This window comes from Dermacentor silvarum, chromosome 6 (genome assembly GCF_013339745.2).
Source record: "Dermacentor silvarum isolate Dsil-2018 chromosome 6, BIME_Dsil_1.4, whole genome shotgun sequence".
Classification (NCBI taxonomy): Eukaryota; Metazoa; Arthropoda; class Arachnida; order Ixodida; family Ixodidae; genus Dermacentor; species Dermacentor silvarum.
This window is the reverse complement of record NC_051159.1, coordinates 72,534,381-72,559,179: the sequence shown is the minus strand read 5'-3', so window position 1 is coordinate 72,559,179 and position 24,799 is coordinate 72,534,381. Positions and strand designations below refer to the sequence as shown.

Sequence of the window (24,799 nt, the reverse complement as noted above, 5' to 3'; positions counted from 1 at the left end):
GCCGGGCGCAAAACGTATTCCGTGCACGAAAACTCCCGGCGACTTCGGAGGCATTACCCAGAGCGAAGAGCCGCTGTCTCAGCGTAGCGCGTTAGATGATCACTGCGGTAACGATCCAGCGGTGACCAGCGGGCGTGAGTGGGAGGGGTCTATACAAGTCTATGCCCACAATTTCGAAGGGGGTGTACGGGCATGGTAGAGGCTGCAGAGGACCGGCTGGAAGGGATGTCGAGCGTTTTCTGTGTTGGCATGATGCGCAGGAGCCAACGTATTTGTCGACTGAGGTGGAAAGGCCCGGCCAGAAACAACGCGTTTTGATGCGGTCGTAGGTCTTATGAAAGCCCAAGTGGCCAGCCGTCGCGTCGTCGCGAAATGCTTCCAATACTTGGAGTCGAAGTGAGCGAGGTATTACTGGCACCCACCGGTTACCGGAAGGATGGTAGATTGATCGAAATAACGCTCCACCTTGAAGCTTAAAACGCGAAAGTGTCGTCTTAAGCGACTGTTGGGGGGTCGTGCCAAGCCAGTAAGTCGGTCGATCAGCGTACGGCAGTATGGGTCAGTACGTTGGAGTGAGACGAGGTCAGTAGACGGGAGAAAGTCAACTGAGGCAACTGACTGTCCCGGGCTACTGGGCGTGCGCTGAGACGTGTGGCTAGATGGTGACGTGCATACCGAAGGTGAAGCATGGGCGTTTGGGGACAGCGGGCAGCGCGACAAAGCGTCGGCATCTTGATGTTGTTTGCCGGACCTATACGTGACAGTGAAGTCATATTCCTACAAGCGCAGTACCCAACGGCGAGGCGTCCAGACAAGTTTTTCAGGGATGACAACCAACAGAGAGCATGATGGTCGGTCACAACTGTGAAATGGTGGCCGTAGAGATAGGGACGAAATTTTTGTATTGACCACACGATGGCGAGGCATTCCTGTTCTGTAATCGTGTAGTTGCGCTCAGCAGGAGAAAGAGCACGACTTGCATAAGCCACGACTTGCTCTTCGGACTTCTGATTCCGCTGCAGCAGGACAGCGCCAATTCCATGCCCACTGGCATCAGTGTGTAGAATAGTCGGGGCCGTTGCATCGAAATGACGGAGCACGGGCCCTGACGTGAGAACTCGTTTGAGGGTCTGGAAGGCGGCTTCACAGTCGTTCGACCACACAAAGGACGCGCTCGAAGTCAGAAGTTTGTGTAGAGGAGCGGCGATGGTGGCGAAGTCACGGACAAAGCGGCGGAAGTAGGACGCCAGTCCTAGAAAGCTGCGGAGTTCTTTTAAGAGCGGTTGGTGGCGGAAATTGCAGTACTGCAGCGATTTTATCGGGATCAGGCTGGATGCCATGCTTACTGACGACGTGGCCCAATACTTTAATGCTTCGGCTTGCAAAGCGACACTTTTTAGTATTGAGTTGGAGACCAGCTTTTGCTAGACACGCGAGAACTTGGTCTAGACGTTGTAGGTGCTGGGAGAAACTCGACGAAAAGATGACAATGTCGTCCAAGTAACAAAGGCAGGTCTTCCATTTTAAGCCACGGAGTACTGTATCTATCATACGTTCAAACGTAGCTGGTGCATTGCACAATCCAAAAGGCATCACGTTAAATTCAAAAAGGCCATCAGGTGTAGCAAAACGCAGTCTTTTCTTTATCTGGCTCATGCATGGGAATCTGCCAATATCCGGAGCGCAAGTCGAGGCTCGAGAAATACTCGGCACCTTGTAAGGTATCCAAAGCATCGTCAATACGAGGCATTGGATAAACATCCTTACGGGTAATTTTGTTGAGCGCCCTATAATCGATGCAAAAGCGCACAGAACCATCCTTTTTTTTTTAACAAGCACAACAGGAGAAGACCAAGGGCTTGCTGAAGGCCTTATAATGTTGCGTGTCAGCATGTCGTTCACTTGTTCTTCTATAACTTTTCGCTCCGAAGGTGACACACGGTACGGGCGACGGCGAATGATGCGAGCGCCGTCTGTTTCAATTCGATGAGTAGTTACAGTGGTCTGACCCAGGCCTCGCGAAGAAACGTCAAAACAAGCTTCATGCTTCATTAAAATGGTGAGGAGTGCATTGGTCTGGGCCGGATTGAGATCTGCACTCAAGGTGGCCTTAATAGCACCAGTGTGGCCTTCTGCGGGCGTACAATACGCGGAAGATGTGGCAGGCGAAACACTGACGACACATACCGGCGCAGCCGTACTACTCTCCGTGGCGGTCGTCGCGCCCCGGTTTGTTTCTACTGCGGTATTCGCGGCCACATTTCTCGCTAACTGCCGTCGGCGTCAGCAGGATGAACGACGGGGCTATGCTACCTTTGAGCGAGACAGCGCACCTAGGTTGGATTACTACGTTCCCGGGCGTCACCCAGGTGACAGGCGCGGCTACGACAACTTTGAGCGAGACAGGACACCTGGACCAGATTCCTCCGTTCCCGGACCGTACACAACCTCCTCTGGTCGCTCTCCTTCACCTACCCAGCACCTCCACCACTTGTGAGACGTTGACCGATGCGATGCCTTTATTTCCGAGCAGTCGCCCGAGTCAGAGACGAAGCACCGCACGAGACAAAAGATGATGTGTCGTATGTACAGATGACGACGACGATATGCACAAATAGCGCTCACACAAGATGATGAGTCGTTTGTACAGATGACGACGACGATATGCGCAAAATGCGCTCACAGTATTGAAAACCTAGAGGCTGTCGTGTTTCTACACAGTATCAGTCGGAAGAATTATTCTAGCGTGTTCGTGCTCCGAGATATCCGACTCCAAATTTCAATTGCACTGCGCAGAGTTATCGACTCGACGCGAGAGCGGTTTATGCTTTGCGTTGCTGTGGAAGGGAGGCATTTGGACATTTTTAGGGCATTACAATCTTGATAGGTGAAGTGTTGTCATGAGATTTGTGCATGACAACACCAAAGTTAAAGCGGCAGTATGAAATATTCGTTAGCATAGCTAAAAAGGTTTCTGCTGTTGATGGTGCAGTTGTTGCTTTTGATTTCAATAAAGCTTACAATACTTGTAAATCAGCAGTCACTTTATTTGCGTAGCCCAAACAAGGACCATGCCCGGTCGTCTAGTCACCATTACGCACGCGCACTGGCCTCCGGCTTCTCCGCTCGCGCCATTATCTCGGCATGGCAGCTGCCGCCATCTTTACAGGCTGCGCGGTCGCGTGTTACGACAGCGGTTACGGGTTCTTCGATTTTTTTTTCGCCAGCCGTGAGGGGAAGGGGGGCAGTTATTATCTTTGCCAATGCCTCCGCCGCGTTGTCAGACTAAACGCTGCACCCAACAGCCGCGTCACATCAGGGAGGAGCTTTGCGCTGATCCTCACTCTCTTGCATGCGTAATCATGCGAACGACAATTAAAATTTGGAGTTGGATATATCGGAGCATAGACATGCTAGACGAATTCTTCCAAGTGAAACTGTGCAGAAACACGACTGCCTCTAACTTTTGAATACAAACATACACACTTACTGCAGTCAATAAAGGTTAATTATTCAATTTTAGTTAATTTGGTTGCTGACAGCGATAATTATCTCACTTTGTGTCCCCCTGGCCACACAACTTATTTGCGCAGGTGGTCTTCACGTGCCTCCCAGTGCCTAATTTTAAGAAAACCATAAAGCTTAATTTTGAACACCCGGTATATCAGCCTGTATTGTTTCTTAAAATAAAATTTGGGATGGTCTGTCGCAGGTTCGTTATAAATGCGTAAGCACGGGTCCGGCTTTGGAGTTCTGTTGGGACACCTTGATTTCCTTAAGAAGATTCTTTGTGTTCGGCTGAGACACCTTCGTTTCAACGCGGCAACCACTACGCTAGTTGTTTACGATATGCGAATCACCGCGTGTGAAGACTCACGACGCCACCTACAAGAAGAACGATGTAGCGTAGTAGCCGTGAGCGCGAGCCAGCGTCTTCATGTTTTGTTTCCCACGCGACGTCATCCTTTTACACAAGGCGCGCATCTGCTCCCATTTCTCTAACCACGCGACGCCATCCTAGGCCCGCGCGCTGGCGTTGGCCGCTGACGTCACGCTCCCCCATTTCGCAGCCCATGCTCGAGGCTTCGCCCCGCTCCGCGAGAACGCCCACTCAGATAAAAGGATCCGGTGGGCTTGAGCCTCCTATGCTTAATGTACGACAATAAAACTGCGAAGTTACAATGAAAAACTTGTAGCGTACGAACGGTACTGTGCTCGTACTGGATATTGTCAACGTGTAACTGTGATCACAATGAGTGCTACAGTTAAAAAAAAAATTGTCTATGCGTAGTTCTTAGTTAGGCTGTTAGTTGTTATATATATATATATGAACACTTCAGCGAGAGATCTCTTTCATTAAGCAGGTTGGTCGCGGAACCGATGACAGCAAATGAGGCAACCGATGACACCCCAATGGGGAACTAAGTTGATCAGGCGCGAAGGCGCTCGCGCGGACATCGGCGTGCTTGGCAAAAGGGACGTCCCCTCGTTCATTCGACGCCACCGACGGGACGAGTAAGGCACGGCCGGCGCCAGGAGGTCCAAGGTGTTCATGAGAAACAATAACTACGGCAACTTCGCGACACCACACCCCTACGGAATATAACTAAGCTTGTGAGCGAGCTAGCTTTACTTCTACATGGCTGCTACCACTGGTATTCGCGAAAAATACTTTTGAAAAATGCTGGTGGCCATATTTTTTTGCGACAGGGCCGTCCCCGTGTCAGCAGGGGGGGGGGGGGGGGCGATGCAGAAATCTGAGGGGGGGGTCAGGACATCCGGACATCCCCCCTGGATCCGCGCCTGGATACGCTGCAGCGGCGAAGGTACGTGCGGTCTATCGCTTCAACGGAAACTGAGCGGCGAATGCACGGCGCATAAAGGTCAGAGCCGTGTGGAGATAAGAGACGGTGCGAGCGAGCGACGAGCGCGGTTGTTGGCAGAGTGGAAGTGCCCCCCCCCCGCTCCCTCCGGCGCTGGCTTCCCGCTTCCTTGCTTGCGCGTGGGAGATTGAGTGCGTTCGCTCTCCGTGATAGCGCGCGTCCCCGCACGCTTACGCTCGGGCATACGGCACGCGGCGAAGATTTTATCTATAGGGAACCTCACGGCGACGACGACGGCGACGCCGACGGCAGAAATCCTGTTGAAGTGTCCATGTAATTGCTATCGCAATAAAAGCATGGTGCCACGCGCATAAGCAAACATGAACACATCTCGATGACCGAGCACACTCGCTGTCAAAACGCTTCAGTGAGGAAGCGCGGCAGTAGCAGCGAGCGAATTGACCTTCTTGCTGCCTCTCGTTTCAACGCGAACTGAGCGGCGAGAACACAGCGCACACGAAGCTATCAGCACTCGGCGCAATCTGTTCCAATCGCAGATCAATTTCAAGATAGGGCCGCGCGCGGCCGCCCCACATGCAGCAGCCGCTGGAGTAGACGCCTACCCCCCCTCCTTCCCCTCCCCCCGATGCCTTGCGCCCGACGCAAGACGGCGCGCTTTTTCGCCGCTTTCTTCCCTTGTGCGTGCGAGAGTGAGCCACCATCTTCAGCTCCCTCTCGTACGATTTTACGATACAACACACGGCACGCGGTGACCACGCCCTTGGACTTTACACGGAACATCACGGTGACGCCGACGCCGACGGCGATGACAACGACGACAGAAATGCGCCAGGAGTGTCCAGATAATTGCTCTCGCAATAAAACGATATTGGAAAGCATGTCATGGCAAATGAATCACATCATGGAAGCATTGAACATACCTTCCAATTCAACTTTACAGCTGTTGAACTCATGGCTCGTATGTCTTGAAGGGTCACCACACTGGCACTGAGCTTGGCTCGTGCTTCGTCAAGGTTGTACTTGGGGAAAAAGTGTGGTGCCATTCCTGTGGATCGAAAATAAAAAAAAGAGAGTAAGTAGATATAGAAATTTCTACTCGAAGCAATAAAATGAAATGAGATTAACAAGTCTGTCTTACACTAAGTGTGCGTTTCAACTGGCACGGGTGCTGCACATGCTTAACAAGTGTCGTGCTCTGCATTGCCAATTTCAGCTTTCATTTTGATGTGCACTACAAAGTGCCCCCCCCCCCCCCCCCCCGATGTTTACCATTTAGGCGAAGTCGTCGCCTCCTCAAGCATTCTTGGCGTATGACAACCGATTGTCATGCTCTGTAGTCAGTGTAGCATTACATGGTATATTGCAGTCTTGGGAGCCGAACTGTTGTGACACTCTACATGCGTGATGGTAAGTCTCCATACTGACGCGAGCACTGCGATATTTATGCATAGTACGGAAGTGACGGGTAAAGCAATTTTGAGAGACATTCGTGCACTGATGTGTCGTCATCTCTGCCATATCACACAGCCAGGCAAAGTATAGGCTGCTTTATACAGCACAGGCACATTTTTTATTGCGATAGCAATTATATGGACACTTCCACCGGATTTCTGCCGTCGGCGTCGCCGTCGCTGTCGCCGTGAGGTTCCGTATAGATAAAATCTTCGCCGCGCACCGTATGCCCGAGCGGAAGCGTGCGGGGACGCACGCTGTCACGGAGAGCGAACGCACTCAATCTTCCACGCGCAAGCAAGGAAGCGGGAAGCGAGCGCCGGAGGGAGCGGGGGGGGGGGGGGGGGCGCACTTTTCCTCTGCCAACAACCGCGCTCGTCGCTCGCCGCACCGTCTCTTATCTCCACACGGCTCTGACCTTTATGTGCACTGTGCATTCGCCGCTCAGTTTCTGTTGAAGCGATAGACCGCACGTACCTTCGCCCGCTGCAGCGTATGGGCTTGCTGCCAGCGTTTTGGCAGTCGTTGTCTGCAGTCATTCAGTATGATTTATTCCTGTTTGTTTGCGCGCTCACACCACGCTTGTTCATTCAGTTAGTAATAGTCGGGCCACATTTTCCAACGCACGCTACACATGTAATGCTGCCCGGATCGGCAGTGCAGCGCTACAGGTGTGTCCCTTCGCACGCGCGCTGCCCACGGGAAGCGCTTCTCATCAACACCACCGTTTCACACGCGCCTTCTCGTGGTCATCGAGTCTCTCTTCATGTCGGTCTACTTACGCCGCAGCACACCTGCTTACTTAATCAGCTCATGTTTACTACAATTCATATTGCTACCAAAGCCGCTCACCTTACTTCGTATGACATTGCTGTGTTGCTATCGCATTCATTGCTTCGCCCTTAGGGCGAAACTGTGACATTTTTTTTAGCAAGGATACCCACCTAAAGTTCGTATAGTTTCCGAGGCAGGGCTGGGAACACCGACACCATGAGAATTTTCAGCTCGTACGATGAAGATGTAGCGTGAGTCGGGACGCAAGGCCTGGATGGTGTACGTTTCAGCAAGGATTCGATGGGCTGCCAGAACCCATCCACTTTGGAGGTCGCTGCTGTAGTACTCAACTGAAAATGGAAATACGACACCAGTTATGGTGCCCTAATATTATCGGCCTTTTTTTCAGAAAATTTACTCTATCTACTAGGCTGATAGCTACTATATCGTGAGTGGCTGGCACCCAAACGCCGCCAAATGAGGAAACGCTCTTACATAGGTCAGTTTCTTCGGGTACAGACATTGTTCTTGAGAATACGATTCGAATACTTGTAGCTAATTTCTAATAAGGTAGAAGCTGGCGTATAGATGGCTTGCACTGACTTCATCATAGGAGCCATGTTGGTGAACGAGCAGGGTAATCAGCTGCGTCCGTTGGGCAGGCAGGGCAGGGGCCTGTCCTGAGCTTCCCTTCCACAATAGAAGCAAATTACCCGTGGCAGTGAATATGACACAATGACGTCATCCTAGGCGTTATATTGGAGCATCATTACGGTGTGAAGCTGCGTCCGTGACGTCACGTGCAAGCTATTTATACACTCTAGGCATTGTAACGTTTATAACTATGCACATTGTTACATTTTTTAGGTTACCGGTTCTATTCGCACTAAATATTGCTAATGCGAGACTTACAGTAATGTGTCACTCAGTTTACCTCAATCGGAGGGAAGTGTACAGGATCCAACAACATGCAATGGCCGAGCCACGCGTCATGTTCCATCGTTTCTTACGCAGAGCTTAAGTGGATATTTCCCCTGAAGATTTTGATAACATCAATGTTACCTTCAGAGCTAACGAAGAACAACCATAAAATCAAAGCCCGTGCGACGCTTGCCGTTATTCACGGTAAAGAGCACTGCTTATACCAATAAAGACGTAAAAAGGATACATTTCTAAGAGTTCCTGTGTGACAGTGTGCTCTTATCATAGATTAGTTTATCACTTCAATGTCATCGTGACCAATATATTTTTTAATCTGTTTGATAGAACAATCTTTATTGCGATAGCAATTATATGGACACTCCAGGCCAATTTGTGCCGTCGGCGTCGCCGTGATGTTTCGTGTAAAGTCCAAGAGCGATAACATCGTCGCAGCGCGCCGTATGCTGTATGTGCGAGTCAAAGCATGCGAGCGTGAGCCGACGATGGTGGCTCAATCTCGCCCGCGCAAGGAAAGAAAGCGGGGAGGAAGCACGCCGTCTTCCGTCGTGCAGGCTTGGGGGCTTTCCACACCGGCGGCGGCTGCGTGTGGCGCGGCCACGCGGGCCCTATCTTGAAAACGATCTGCGATGGGAACAGGGTGTGCCGAGTGCTGATAGCTTCGTGTGCGCTGTATTTTCGCGGCTTAGTTCGCGTCGAAACGAGAGGCAGCACGAAGGTCAATTCGCTCTCTGCGGCAGCCGCGCTTCCTCACACCAGCGTTTTGACAGCGAAAGTGCGCGGTCATCGAGTGAGATGCGTTCATGTTTGCTTGTGCGTGCGTTACATCATGCTTGTTAATTTTGCTAGTAAGCGAATGTTCACAAGTTTATACGGTCGAGAAAACTACTATCCTTACTTCGTATAGCTATCTACTAATTTGCTACCGCAATCGATGCTTCGCCTTTCGGGCGACACTGCGACATTTTTAGATTGGAGACTGAATGTATTAGTCTGTGCTATCCTTGGTTTCAATTAATGCTAACCTTTTAGGTCGTTGCTGCACTTAAATTGCTTATTATATTCACGGTACTTCTATATTTGCACGGCTATACATGATGTATGCAAAGAATATTGCAACTACGACTTACCTGTGTACCCCTTGAGGGATGATGCGCCCACTTTCTCGCTCCGTTTCCAAGTTAGGGTTATCGAAGTGTCGGTCGTGTTTATGGACACAGGTTGTGAAGGAGGTCCGGGAAATGTGGAGGGGTCAGGAGAACGATGAAAGTTCACGTTTGGATTGTGCGGTGAGTCAACAGTGAGAGATGCAGTCCAGGATGTCTCGCCGCTTTCACTTGAAGCCTTGCATGTGTATGCACCGCTGTCCAACAACTGGAGGTCTGTGAAAGTGCAGCAGCAGATGGTAACTCATATTAACGGCTGGTTATTGGTTGGAATGTCGCTTTTTAAATCTCTTGCAACAAATGCAACATAGGGCTATCGCATGTATTGTGTATACTACCATTGGAAGGAGTTAGTCTAATGACCTACACGAACAGGTATTTTAAAGAATCCACGTAAGTGCAACATGTTTTTCTTTCTTCTTTTATTATTATTATTATTATTCTTATTATTAGTTTGTGTGTGTGTGTGTGTGTGTGTGTGTGTGCGTGCGTGTGTGCGTGCGTGCGTGCGTGCGTGCGTGCGTGTGTGTGTGCGTGTGTGTGTGTGTGTGTGTGTGTGTGTGTGTGTGTGTGTGTGTGTGTGTGTGTGTGTGTGTGTGTGTGTGTGTGTGTGTGTGTGTGTGTGTGTGTGTGTGTGTGTGTGTGTGTGTTTGCGCAGACCAGCATGGAAGGAAATTTTTGTTCACCAATAATCAAAGCAGTTAGAACTGCACGCTCGTCCAAAGACACTTCACTGCATGATATTATTGCACTATGAAAAGCCTGCCGCTTATGCGTGAAATGGCGTGAACTAGGAGGGGGAAGGATAGTTCGCCTAGGTGGCGCAGCAAATTTTTTTTTGTTTTGAGCACCCAGGTGTGCCGTTGCTCTTTAAAAAAAAAAAGGTATCGAGAAAGACTATTATTTTTAGGCAGTACAGTCAAGGCACCTGCTCAGCGCATGTCTCTCACTGGCTAAGTAGCTCATTTATTTATTTACTATTATTAGGAGAAGCTATTTCGCGAGTCATTTCTGGTTACGTTTCCTTGCTTAGAGAATAAGATCAAAGAAAAAAAATAAAAGGAACACGCCAACAGTTTAGACAGGTCAGTTCGGCGAAAACGTTCATCGCTCGAGTCGTACGTCCGTAAATAAAACCTGTTTACAGACGTGCTCAACAGACCTGTTATTGGTTTTGTGGAGGAAAGCCTGTTAATAGGCTGAGAGGCGATGAAAACAAAATAAAATGCCACCGCCGCGGCCGGGATTTCATCCCGCGCCCTCGAGCTTAGCAGATCAACGCTATAGCCACTACCTCACCACGGCGGGTAAAAATAAATCCAAGCAGAGACGCAGCATGGTTCTGCGAGACCGGCTGCGTATTTTGGGCATCGCACGTCCTGTACAGGTCTGATCCATTACATTTTCAACGATGTAAGGAGGGATATGGAAAGCAAAAGCGAAGAAAACGCTGCGTTGAAGATGAATGTCCTATAGCTGATTTAACTTAACAGTATATCGAAACAACCGGTTTATTTTGCAACGACATTTTGCACTGTATATAAAATTTCAAGCATAATGTGGAGCTGTTTTCGAAGGCGGCACTTCCTGACCTTGAATCTGCAGCATGCCAGACTCTAGCTGCGTGAATCGGGGCCGATCTTTGAAGCTCAGAGGAGACCCGTTGTACAGCCACTGCACGGAAGGCGTGGGCGTGCCGGAAGCTTCGCACGGTAGCTGGGTTGCCGTGTGCAGCGGCAGCGTCTGGTTGGCAGGCCCCAGTCGTATGATCGGCGGCGGAAAGTCGGCAAGCGCCATGACCTCCAGATGACCTTTAGCCATGCTCGAGCCAACAACGGACAAAGCTGAGCAGACGTAGTAGCCGTGGTCCTCCTTGCGAACGCCGGTGATGGTGAGCGTTCCTCCGTCACTGACCGAGAAGCGACCGTGTGACTTGCCCGGAAACATCAGCACCTGTGTCGGCGAGTCAATCAGAGAATTTAGGGAACGCGTCGGCGACATTTTCCCGCTCTACCGGAGGTCTGTCTTCACTGCACGACAAAGAGGCAACCATGAAAATTCGATTGGCCGTACTTGCAACAGGTACAGGAAAGGGGCGCTAGTGTATCGCTGTGGGAAAAACCTGATACCAAAGACTGCCGAGTCACAAAAGGATCGACGTTGCTCATCCGCCTAAAGAAATAAATGCCACGGGAAGCCCATGTTCATCACCCTACACCATCACGCATTGCTTAGTTCTGCGCGACCCGTCCCGTGGAACGTTGTTCTTTTGACATCAGTGCCCAACAATGACATTGGTAAACACCCGTTGGCATTTCAAGGTTGTGAGTTTATCGTCACTGATTGTCGTAAAGGTTAGGGGCTCTCTGTGTTCGTTTTGCTGTGCTGCTTCCTACACATCACATAAAACCAGCGCTAGAAGACAGGACATAATAGAAAAGAGCACACAGACAAGAAGAGCATACAGTTGTTAGTCAAGGCAATGTATTTGTGCTCTTTTCTAGTCTGTCACGCATCTTCTATATTGCTCTGGTTTTCTGTGGTCATGAACCAACTAGACAGTCAATCAATTCGCACACATATTTCAAACACGCTTCTTTAGTAGTCAGGGATGAGAGAAGCCTTAGGGTGCGGGCAGTGTCTGCTTATCAGGAGGTGACATGTGCATTGTTCTGCATAGGACACACAGATGGGCTTATCACATTCGCAAATATGTATCAAACAGAGACGACGCGCACCTGGTTGCCTTCTCGGGTCCAGAACACGGAGGGTGGTGGGTTGCCTGTCGCGAGGCAGTCAAACTTGGCGACACCATTGAGCCCCACTTTCTGGTCCTGGGGAGTGAGGCGGAATGTCGGACGTGCTGGGGCGAGCAAGAAAACAAAAGAGAGATGTGTGAAAATCACTCCCATATTCGCATACCGGTGTTTCAAGTGCTTTCTGCAAGCATGCGCCTCCTGTTTGGACGCAATTGGCATGTCAATTGAAGTTACAACAACGAAGTAACGTTCCTTTTACAAATATTACATGGACATATCAAGGAAAAAATAAAATTTAATTTCGGAATAAAGTATCCACAATTTGTTCAGTTACTAATGCAAAGTGTTCAACACGAGGAGAATTAAGAGTCAGTTTTTTTTTTTTTTTTACAGCCGGGCGCGAAAGGAAAGCTATAGGCCATATTGGTTATTTCCTCGTTTGCTGGTTATAAACAAATAAGATTTTGAGTAATCTACAAACATGTGACCATTAAATGTGCCTAAAAGGTTCTGAGTGCAGAAACGGCTGAGCGGGAAGAATTATGTCAACGGTTCATGGCTATATGCACGAATTTCGTGCAGCACCGTCTTGTAGTTAAACATTGCCTGGTCATATTGTTCGTTCAGAATAATGCTACGCCGCGGCGGCGAGGCCCTAAACATTGCGTGAACATTCGCTCACCTAACTGTAGTTACGACATCCTTTAGGAGACGGGTACGCTTATATACCATTTCATCTTCCGGTCGTAGCGTACTTGTACAGAACATTTGCTCGATAAATTTTCAAAATGGCAAAAATAGCCGCATGCTATCACGCATAGTGTTGTCACACGCCGGCAATACTAATTGGTTATTTATCTCTCTTTTAGAAAGCGTTAATCAGTCGTCCAGGCCACAAGGTTTTCAGTGGTCATCAAAGTGAGCTCAAACCACAGCCTTTGCTGTACACGCTCTGCCCCACAATACCTTAAGTTCGTTTCAATTTGCTTGTATACCGTGGATGGGCATTTTTATCATGCTCCAGTTCCGGTGCAAGGGGGCGAGAAATTACCCTTTCAATAGAATGATTACGGTACTTTCTTGAACTGTTGTGATAGTCACCCTAACTATGGACATTTTGCTTAATGCCAACAACCTTGTGCGGACATTCGGTTCAATTCGCAATCGTGAAGGATAGACATTCGGGCGAGTGCAGGTTGCGCGTAAAACGTTTTGGGCCGCCCGCGCTCCTCTGCAGCTCTCATTGAGTTTGCTGTGGTGTTCTGACACGCACATAGCGTGTTCGCCGCATATAACATCGCCCTGCGAGCGCAAGCTTCGCTCACCGAAGCGGCACAGGTGAAATGCCTTGGCATTCTCCTGTGCTTGCACCAACGAAGGCGTCGTTGACTACTGCAAAGCGAGAGCGGCGACGGTCTATCGCGCTTGTGTAATAACCTTCACCGCTGAGTTAATTTTGCGTTCGCGGATGTGATTCCGCTAAACATAAAATAAAGCGAAATAAATAAACGAGAAGAAATTCGGAAGTTCGCTTCTCTGAGTTATCCGCACCTTATGTACTTGAGCATGTGTCGTCACGGCCACGTGAGAATACACGAAAACAAATTCGATTCTTTTTTAAAGTCCGCCTTTAGCGCATGTATCGCTTTGCCTATGTTCGATTGCTCCATGAAGTGTTCTCTGGGGATTTCGTAAATGCGGCACGGCGGCTTTATCCAATATCAACGAGTTGAACAGCCTAGCAAGGGAACAAGAATTCATGATCGCCAGTCAGCCTCTAGAGTCTGTGCAGGAGTACGTTTGTCTAGGTCAATTACTCACAGAGAACCCTGATCATGAGAGGGAAATTTACAGAAGACTAAAAATGGGTTGGAATGCATACGGCAAGCATTACCAAATGCTTACTGGAAGCTTGCCACTGTCGTTGAAAGGAAAAGTGTACAATCATTGCATTATACCGGCGCTCACATATGGGGTAGAACCTTGGAGGCTAACAAAGATGCTCCAGAACAAGTTAAGCACAGCGCAAAGAGTGATCAAACGAAAAAATTTAGCCTAGGTTGCACTGGAGGCGCAATGATAAAGAGACAGTGGAGCCGATGGGCACCTAGCTAGTCCTGGCTTTTGGGCTAGGCTAAGCACTACCAAGTCATCCCAAGCATTTCGCGGAATTGATTAATTATTGATAGATTATCAATAAGCTATTGATTGGCTATCAATTGGCTATCGCAAGGTATTGGCCACGTACTTGGGCTAGGCTAAGCACTACCACGTAATACCCAGCATTTTCCGAAATTTATTGATTATTAATTAATGATCGATTAGCTACTGATTGGCTATCGACTGGCTATCGCAAGGTATTGGCCACGTATTTGGGCTAGGCTAGGCACTACCACGTAATCCCCAGCATTTTCCGGAATTAATTGATTATTGATTGGTTATCAATTAGCTATTGCTTGGCTGTCACAAAGTATTGGCTGCGTATTTGGGATAGGCTAATCACTACCACGTAATCCCCAGCATTTCCGAAATTTATTGAATATTGATCAATTATAGATTAGCTATTTATTGGCTATCGATTGGCTATCGCAAGGTGTTGGCCACTATTTGGGCTAGGCTAAGCACTACACGTCATCCCCAGCATTTACCGGAATTTATTGATTATTGATTGATTATCAATTAGCTATTGATTAGCTACCGATTGGCTATCGATGGCTGACTAAGCTAAAGTAGTCCCAACCGTGGTTAGCTTGACTTAGCCAGGCTCAGCTTCGCTAGTTCACAGGGGCATGTGCCATTGCGTTTGGACCCTTTCTGCACTGTCGCCAGGATCGGCCCACACATTTTGTGTCCGCGACGGACGGACTAGAGTGTACTAGACAATGGTTGAGTGGGCCGAACGGCGCTCTGCCGCTGAGGCGCCGCGTGTGGAAAAATAGTGCGAGGGCGCTGCGAGCGAACTGGATTGGGGCGGAGACGCGCTCCGCGGCATATTCAACGTACTTTCGCTGCGGGCGCCGAGGCTGATTGCGCATAGTACGCTCTTAAAGTAGCGCTTTATTTCAACTGCAACTTTACGTTTGCACCATTTTGCCAAACATATATATTTGAGGCATAGATTTTACAACGCGACGTCTTCAATTTTGCTGTCGTTGTCAAGCGCGTCGTCTGCTAGCGAGCGCGCGTTCCCTACGCGGACGCTGGCGGACGCCCAGTTTTTCTCGCAGAACCTCTGTGCAGTACATTTTTTTAATGGTTTAGTTACTTCGGTGCACCCATGACTCTTTACGGCCGGTGCCAAATGTAGTTTTAGCCAGGTGAACTTCTGTTTTTACCACTGTCCTCTAAAGGTAACTGGTATCTCCGCACCATGAAGGCTACGTGAGGAAATGTTATTACTGATATCGTGTCATTTTGCACGCGCTTCTTGTTGGTGGATATTGATCAGGGACAATGATCGAAGAAAACAATCATAGAGTGAAATAAACCAGGTTTATTAACTGCGTGGCGTCAAGAATGACCAATGTATTTCTAGGCAATGAAATCAAAGGGTACATAGACATATACATTTACGATATATATATGTAAGGGAAAAAAATAACAGGTATTCTAAATGCAATAATTGAAAAAGTGAGAACGCCCGACCGGAATAAGCGCACGTGTTTGCAGTAACAAACACACTTATTAGCGAATACTGGAAATAAAACTCTCATTCGCAGAAATAATATTCATAGCAGGCAAAACCATCTTATATATAATGTGTATGTGTGTGCGTGGACCCGCCGGGGTGGCTCAGTCAGCTAAGGCGTTGCGCTACTGAGCACGAAGTCGCGGGATCGAATCCCGGCCTCGGCAGTCGCATTTCGATGGAAGCAATTAAAATGCAAAAACGCCCGTGTGCTTGCGTTGTAGTGCACGTTAAAAAACCCCAGGTGATCAAAATTACTCCGGAGCCCTCCACTACGGCGTGCCTCATAATCTGGACTGGTTTTGGCACGTAAAACCACAGAAAGAAGAAAGATGTGTGTGTGTGTGTGTGTGTGCGTGCGTGCGTGCGTGCGTGCAAGTGTTATTGACATACTATACGACGCCGAATAGTCATTTCCGTTCGAATGTAACGCATAACAACACTATTGAAATCTCAAAGGTGAGTGACTGCATGCAAGTGAGGACTGTTATTCCGAATGATTTTTGCTGCCGGAGAGTCGTGGCTGTTGCGCAGAGGCGCAGTTCCTGAGAGAATTAACGGACGGGTGTTAATAAGTAATGCTCAACAAGTTCCTAGCTCTCATTCAATATAAACGCCCCGTTTTTGGGCAGGCTGTAAATCTGCTAACTTGATTCAGACAAGAATTTTTGACAGTCTCACCATGTTTGCAACCCATTAAAACTGAGTGCCCCATGTGGTACCACACTTATCTTCTTCAACGAACGCAACAGATCTGCACATACCTCTACGTGTACGTGGGACATGCCGTTCCTTCAATTGTTTCATTATGGTCGTTATGATAGTGCACCGGATAACTGAAAGCAGCCGTTTATTGAGTTAAGCGGTCATACATTTGGGAACGGCATTACATTTACGCATGAAATATAGGATAAGGATAACATGTTTCGCTCTGAAATCAGACTCGAGAATAATTGATGTTTACATCCCCAGAAATAAGCCGAAGAACGCAGCCACCTGCTTTTTCCTTTTTTTAATATAAGAAAATTCTTGAGTTTTACGTGGCAAAACCACAATATGATTATGAGGCCCCCGGTTTAGTTTTTGCCACCTGGGGTTCTTTAATGAGCACCTAAATAGAAGTAAGTACACGAGCCTTTTTCCACTTCGTTCCACCCGCATTCCGCGACCTGGATTGAACCCGCAAGCTCCAGTTTAGCAGCGCAACGCCATATCCACGATATAGGCACTAATTAGGCTACTGCGCAGCCTTTCTTTCTTTGTTTTTTTTCTTTTTTGAAGTATTGACTGGAAAAAAAAATTGCACGTATGGCTATAACTAAAACCGTTTTTGGCGCTGGAGGTCCGACTGCAATAATTAAATGACCCAGTACCAATTACTCCGCATTCTGTTACGCGAGAAAGGCGGAAACTTGAATGGAATGTTGCACTGCAGTTTACTCTTTTTTTTTTTTTAAATCTATACCAATGCTTCCCGTAAATCTAAGTACAAGGCGCCGGATAAGGCAGATATGCTTTACAATTGTTTGAAGCGGCAAGCAGGAAGGTTACATATGTTGTTTCGTCTGCGTTTCGCAAGACCTACTGATAAAAAATTATGTGCGCAACAATACACACGAGAGATACGTGCTGCTTGAAGAACGAGAAAAATATTTTTTCTCTAAAGGGAACCGTACGAGAACATAGTAGAATGAAAGCCGACACTGCGGCTGCAATGCACGCGCAATCACCGAGCGGCATTAGAAAATAATAAAAAATAAATAAATAATAGAAAGGAAAGGAATTTATTCTAAAGGCATAAATACATGTCATATGCAATTATGAACCCCATTTGATCGGTCTGAACGCAAATACCAGCGCGCGAAGTTGTACGAATGACCCTGCCGAGCAGTATCGCCAGCAGTTTCCAACGGCGCGACCTTGATGCGGCCCAATCCAGTTCGACCGCAGCGCCGCCCCAGTATTTTTCCACGTCGGGCGCCTCACTGCAAAGCATGCGCCGCCCCAGCTGCTCGTCCCACTCGACCATATTCTAGTACACTCTAGACGGACTAACGGCCCGCTTAAACAGCTCCGCTGTTGAAATGCTAGGCGTAACGTTAAGAGACAGGAAGAGAGCGGTGTGGATCAGAGAGCAAACGGGGATAGCCGATATTCTAGTTGACATTAAGAATAAAAAAAAAAAAAACATGGAGCAATGCATAGGGTAGATAACCGGTGGACCATTAGAGTTACATAATGGGTGCCAAGGGGAGGGAAGCGCAGTCGAGGACGGCAGAAAATTAGACGTTGTGATGAAATTAGAAAATTTGCAGGTGCTAGTTGGAATCAGCTAGCGCAAAACAGGGGTAATTGGAGATCGCAGGGAGGGAGAGGCCTTCGTCCTGCAGTGGACATAAAAATAGGCTGGTGATGATCGAGTAAATATCGTGGTTTTAGCTGTTTTGCTTGATTGATAGATAGATAGATAGATAGATAGATAGATAGATAAATAAATAGATAGATAGATAGATAGATAGATAGATAGATAGATAGATAGATAGATAGATAGATAGATAGATAGATAGATAGATAGATAGATATGCTTTAATGAATGAGCAGAAGGAAAAAAGATTGGACAGAAAAGCATCCCTGAACTACTACATGCCTAAACATACATAGTTGCAGTGATCGCCGGAGAGCTTATGAAAGTATTTATGGCTGGTTAGCAAGGAATGCTGTGATAGATCGTGTGAAGATACAACTCACAGTGCACAGTAAGTGTTGCCGAAGCAGAAGCTGAGCCAACAATATTTTCTGATTCACAAATGTATGTTCCCTCATCTGCGGGAACGACATGCTTGATGTGCAGACTCTTGTCCTCTTGAACGTATGCTCTGAAGGAAGAGAAAGAGGGGTGTTAAAAATGATGAACTTAAGCGCGCATTGCGATATGTTGACGAATCGAGAGAGAGAAAAAATTGACCTACGCATTCAAAGCAGACTGGTCTCATAGCCAGAATAAGCGCGTACAATACGGAAACATGTTTATAAAAAGTTACAATAACAAAACGAGGTTATAATGAATGTGCCAGGTAAAGGCAGTTTTTAAAGGACAAGGAAACGCACGTTCCGTAGGTTCCCACAACGACAAAATGACGAAAATTAAAGACACATTGTACACAATTAGACACAATTAAAGACGCCCCCGCAACGCCCCCACAACTTTAGTGCTTCTCCGTACTAAGGGTCATAGTGCAGTGAAACCCACGCAATTTTTTTGAGGGGACGCTGCTTTAGGGAAGTGCTTTCCAATTTTTGAAGCCCGCATTAATGTCTCTTTTTTAGATGCGTTAGTTCTGGGTAAACATGTTCCCTGCGCTGGGTTTAGTCATTATGTTTACGAAACGATTACAACCATGGTGAGCCATTTGCACAGCTACGTAGGATGTGGTGCATGATGTGATATGCCTTCGCAGACTGCCGTAGAAAATAGTGGCTGTCGATAGCACTTGTCACGGATGAATAGAGATTGCTACCAACGTGGCCCGTGAGTCTATTTATGGAAAGGGAGTCGGGCAGTTCATAACACACGTAGCGAGCGATGCACACGGGGCTGATCCAATGTAGGGCTGTCCCTTTTTTTCGAGTACGTAGGCCATATTCCCCCCAGTAATAAGAAATGACATTTGGAACATGTCACTTGTCTTCAATTATAAGCGTAAGGTGAATTGACCTGCCGAAGCTGTGCACTTTTTCGACGCTGATATAAAGCTTGTTCCCGAAACGCCTAACTCAGAGGTACAGGGAACTCTGCCATTTTTGTTTCTTTATTTTAAACTTTTAAAGTCTTTAAAATGACAAAAGGGTCGGAGCAGACAAATAACCAACAGTGGACGAACAAAAAGGCATGAGCCTGAAGCCTTGAGCCTGGAATGAACGTTTGCACAACTACTTGTCCAGCCTTGAGGATCTAGGCTAAGGTTTCGCTTGTTCGCTTATTGTTGATTCATGGTTCACCGGAAGTGAAAATTACGGTTTTCACTCGCGTATTTTAACCAGTTTCACAACATTTGACCATTTACATCCCAAAGCTGGCTGCGGTGGAAGCCATAGTGGGATCTCCTCGATTAATTGCTCTCACGTGCACCCTCTGTAGACGCCCATCAAAATTTCAGCACACTGCCCCATGCATCTTCAGCATCTGTCGATTCATGGCTATCACGGCCATATGTGTGTTGGGCTACCCACACTGCGTCCGATAACGGGTTAGCATTTATCTCTGAGCCACTTGTGGCGTTGTGTGTTCCATAGCTCTCAAATTTTAAGACAAATGATCTATCCCCAAATGCTCCTTACTCCTAAGCCATATCAAATAAACAGTCAAATAGTGCTTTTAAGGGTTAACACGATATCTCTAGGGACGAATGGGTCTGCGTTGGGTGGGTTTCATGGCGTAGCCTAATCATAACCTCCTAAAGTATTTGAGGTCTGCGAGTTTTTTATCGACGTCATATCTGTATTCACAGATAAGGTGCTACAATTAGCTACTCATTTGCCGTGTGTTTTTATTCCTGAGAGAGGAAAATGTAAGCTATATATATATATTTCCGGTAAAGTTGATAGCTAGAATATTTGGTAAATTACTGTGGAGGAGGTAGCGCAATATAACGCGGTCTAATGTTAGGTAACCAAAGTGGACGAGCGGTCTTTACAACATGCTTAACAGATGGTTTCAAGTTACAAAGGCTCATATGCAGCCCAATCTACTTACACGGCATGGAAATCAAGTGAAGTACGCACATTGTTGTACAGTGGTTAATGTTAGAATATCGTGATAGTAGTTCGCGAAAGCACCCAACTAGTGCTTTGCTTTTGTCGGCCACGTGACCCACCTTCCAATGGGCATCTTTCCATCCTGCCTCCTCCAGGTGACCGTCGGCTTGGGGTCACCGTTGACTTGGCACTCGAACTGAACAGATTCTTCTGCGAGTGTTGTCACGTCTTCCGGTACTCGGACAAAGTAGGGCTTCGCTGAAGAGAGAAAGCGGTGGGTGCCGTGATCGGAGCTCTTAGAACAGTGTACAGTCTACGGGTACAAAACACAGTGTAAGCATGCAGTTGCATCCAGCTAGAAAGGAATTCGTCACCCAACTGTGCACGGCGAGCAGCGCGGGCGGCGAGTCTCTGGTACCGAGCATGTTGGCCGCCCGGCACACGTAGCGCCCCTGGTCGGAGGGGCGCACGTCGGCGATCAGGAGCGCGCCCTGGGCCAGGAGGCGGACGCGCCCCGTGCCCGGCTGCACCTGGACGCCGTCCTTGAACCAGGTGACCGTGGGCTCGGGGTGGCCCCTGGGAGGTACGCACTCCATCGTCGCCGACTCGCCCGCGGCCACTCGGACGCTCTTGGGCAGCTGCCGGAACTCGTCGCGAAGCACTGCGAGGATATGAACAGAGTGGAAAGGGAGGAGAGAATACTGCATTAGGAGACAAGGAAGGAAACTGTGGTTCCCGTGGTTTCTTCCGTTGCATATACACCTGCCCAGGAAACATTTTCTTCGCGGTAACATCATTTGAAACGCTACAAACTGAATTTGCTCTGTTCGCACGCATACGTCGACGGCCGCGATCATCGTGTCATCACCGTCAGGTAATTCTAATTCTCACCTTAACCTTCAGCATATGACGAAGAAAAAAATTGGTCACTTTCGCCAGAAGGCGGAGCATTCAAAGTGATGGCAGAGTTTAGCGTTGCGCTGAAGCTCCTGAAACGCTGTTCTAAGAGTACGCGTGGTCGTCACCTTGTCGTGACACAGCACGCAAGCCGACCGCCCTGTTGCGTAGCTTAAACACCGCCCCCGCATCTATTAGACGTCTCACAACACTGGTGTGCTGCAGGAGTCGCACTTCAGTGGTGCACGAGATGAGCCAGAAGAAAATCCTTCAGCGTTTGTAGCTTGAAGCGTGCCATCCGTGCCGCTCAGACCACTGTATGCGCCATAGTGTTCACGTTCCAAGCACGGCAGTGCATGGGTATATGCACACTGACGTGCTTGGCAGTGCGCAACACAGCAGGGATGCCTGTTTTTTTGCGATATCAATTATAGGGACACTCAAAGAGGATTTCTGCCGTCGCCGTCGCCGTGAGGTGACGTCAACGGCGATGAAATCGTCGCCGCGCGCCGGACGCTGTATGTGCGAGTGAAAGGGCGCGAGGGACGCGCGCTTTCACGGGGAGCGAATGCACGGCGGAGAAAAAACGCGCGTTCTGCGCCGTGCTCCCTGAAGGGCTGCAGAATTAAGCGTCTATTTTCTCCTTTACAATCACCATATATATATATATATATATATATATATATATAGAGAGAGAGAGAGAGAGAGAGAGAGAGAGAACGCGACTTCTTCCGTCGCGCGAAAAGCCGTGGGGGGACGGAAGGGAGGGAGGGAGGGAGGGGAGGCGACGTTTAGCTGCGGCACCAAATGCGTATTTATATAAAAACTTTACGAGGCGAGAAGGTGGTAAAGACTTCCGATGCTGATCGACGAGTTTCCTGTTCTGATCTCGTCGAAAACCTCCGAGCCGCCCCCAGAGACCCTGGCAACAGTCACCAACGCCGCGCGTGTTCGGTGCAAACGCGGGCAAAACGGCGACGGCGTCGACAACAGTTCTGCGCGTTGCTGGTGCTGCTGCATGTTAAAGTTTATACAGCTGATAAAACTACCATGCATACTCCGTACCATCCTTACTCTACTAAGTTGTTATCGCAATTGATGCTTGGCCTTTCGGGTGAAACTGCGACATTTTTTGTGCGTACAAAACACTCATGTTGGTAGCGGAAGACGGAACGCTGCCCTGGCTGCGCTACAGGGTCCATTGAGCTAGAGTTACTGTATACGGCTCGGCACCCTAGAGGGAGCCATATACACTGTCTACATTGAGCAGAGCATAAGAGTGCGCCTAGTTGGCTTCGTCGTTTCTGCAGCCGAAGGTACTGCGCGTTTCTCGCGTATCTGGAGAGCTTCCAACCTGCCACGCGCGGGCCGTTCGTGCGCCGTCGATACCGAGACAGCACGACAACGGCGGCGGCGGCTGCGACTGCGCGAACGCACCTCGAGAGTCCGTATAATTGCTGTCGCAATAAAACGTAAGTTTGTCTACCATCGCCGCTGGGATTCAAACCCATGATATTTGAGCTCGTGCAGTTGGTACAGCTGAACGCACTAACCATAACGCTATCGCGCAGCATCGGCGCTTTTTTTATTATATGGTATTTAGGAGATGTTGGCGCCTTTAATTGGCGCCGGACTCCTTTTCACATAAAGGTATGAAAGAAAAAAAAGAAAAAAAAAAAGAATGAACCTACACGCATTAAAATTAAATGTCAACTCCAAATCACAATAACACAAAGTCCAGTCACATAAGTGCACTAATACCACACTAATACTGAAAGTCAACTCAGAAGCACAGAAAAACAAAGTTCAGTCACAAAGGCGCATTAAGTTAAACACAAAATCCAGTCACATAAGTACACTAATGTGACACTAAAACTGAAAGTCCACTCAGAAAAAGGGCACACAAAGTTCAGTCACATAGCTGCACTAAAGTAAACACAAAGTCCGGTCACGTAATTATACTAAAATCACGGGACATAAGATAGCATAGATTCGATTCGAAGGAAACTACATGAACCCAGGTGTCGAATTGACCATAGAGTGAGTTTATCACAGATAAACACTCTTTTCAATAGTTTCCGAGAATATTGCTCGCTTCTAGAAATCTTTGGAGGGCCATTAACGCTCGTCTTTGCAACGAATATGTTGGCCAAGGACCTAATATCCTCCTGAGGCTGAAGGGCCTGCGGTCTAATGTCTCTAAATAACGTGCTAAACGTTGTCTGTGTGTATCGTGTCGCGGACATTCTAACAGAAGATGCTGCACATCCTCATCCGCGTGGCCACAAGTGCATTCCGGACTATCAGCTCTTTAAATTTTTTGCAGAAAATGTTTTGTGTACGCGGTACCGAGCCGCAGACGGTGAATGAGTGTTTCGAAGGCTCTGGTTGTATTGAATGTGGACGGGATTTTGAATTGAAGTGCAGGGTCAATGTGAAATAAATCTGAAGATTTCGAGTTCTGATCAAACCATGTCGCTTTGCAACCACGGACTGAGATCTGTCTTAGTATGTGCCGCAATTCTCCTTGCGTTAGAGGGAGACCGTGTGTGTCGGTATTAATATGCGCTTGTCTAGCAGCCATGCCTGCTGCAACATTCCCAGGGATACTGCAGTGCCCAGGTATCCATCGGAACAGTATTGTGCGAGATTTTTCACTTGCCTTTGTGAGCTCCTTTAGTGTCTCAAAAACTAACGCCGTGTTTTGAGAATTGCTGATGCCACCCCGAAGTGACGACAAAGCTGCTTGTGAGTCACAAAGGATGACCCATTGGTTCCCTTTTTGCGTTGAGTTTATGTATCGTAACACAGACAATATAGCAAAAAGATCTGCTGTAGTTGATGATGTCGTGTGAGAAAGTTTAAACGTCTGTATTCGGTTCCATTCTGGAATGACAAAGGCAGCTGTAGAAGAATTTGGTTGACAAGAATCGTCTGTATACGCTTGAATATATCCAGGGTAGCGAAAGTATATCGGGTACAGCGCCAGTTGTTGGGCTGCTAGCATAAACATGTCTCATTTGCGAATAATTCCGTCAACCGAAAGTTCAATTTTTGGGGCGACAAGTCGCCATGGAGGGTAGGAAATATCTGAGATCCAAAATTCGTTGTGTGGTAGTAGACTTTTTTGCACCTGAATCACAGTATTGATGTTCGCCCTGTCTCTCTCAATAAGTGTAATTGCTAGTGGGTGCCTTTTGTGCTGCACTGAAACGCGAAAGTAGTGTCGAAAGGTTTCAACCGTCCTAATAATTGGGAATGGAGGATGACGTGCCTCTGCAATTACTAAGGAACTTGAGGTTGCTCGGGGAACACCTAAGCATACTCTAAGGCTCCTAGCTATTAACCGTTGGCGCTTGCTAATTTGTGTGGGGATTCGCGACCCACACAGGCTCTGAGAGTGGTGGAGTCTGTGCATGTATTTCGGAGGCCATAGCAGGCAGGCATGCGGAAAACCTGCCACGTCGCGTGCAACACAAAAAAAGAAAAAAAAAAAAAGAAAAAGAAAAAAAAAGGGCGTGTTCT

At 48.0% G+C, this 24,799-nt stretch overlaps 1 protein-coding gene across 1 annotated transcript in view; it reads right to left on the bottom strand.

The window, feature by feature from the left end:
• Positions 1-24,799, bottom strand: part of LOC119455574 (roundabout homolog 1-like) — a 229,029-nt gene that overhangs the window by 37,831 nt on the left and 166,399 nt on the right. The window contains exons 3-10 of the mRNA XM_037716974.2: positions 20,757-21,038; positions 20,497-20,635; positions 18,371-18,498; positions 11,914-12,038; positions 10,768-11,128; positions 9,140-9,391; positions 7,241-7,420; positions 5,765-5,889 (exon numbers count right to left, since the gene is read on the bottom strand). Of these exons, the coding sequence (XP_037572902.2) occupies positions 5,765-5,889; positions 7,241-7,420; positions 9,140-9,391; positions 10,768-11,128; positions 11,914-12,038; positions 18,371-18,498; positions 20,497-20,635; positions 20,757-21,038 (1,592 nt within the window). The remainder of the gene's footprint in view (positions 1-5,764; positions 5,890-7,240; positions 7,421-9,139; positions 9,392-10,767; positions 11,129-11,913; positions 12,039-18,370; positions 18,499-20,496; positions 20,636-20,756; positions 21,039-24,799) is intronic.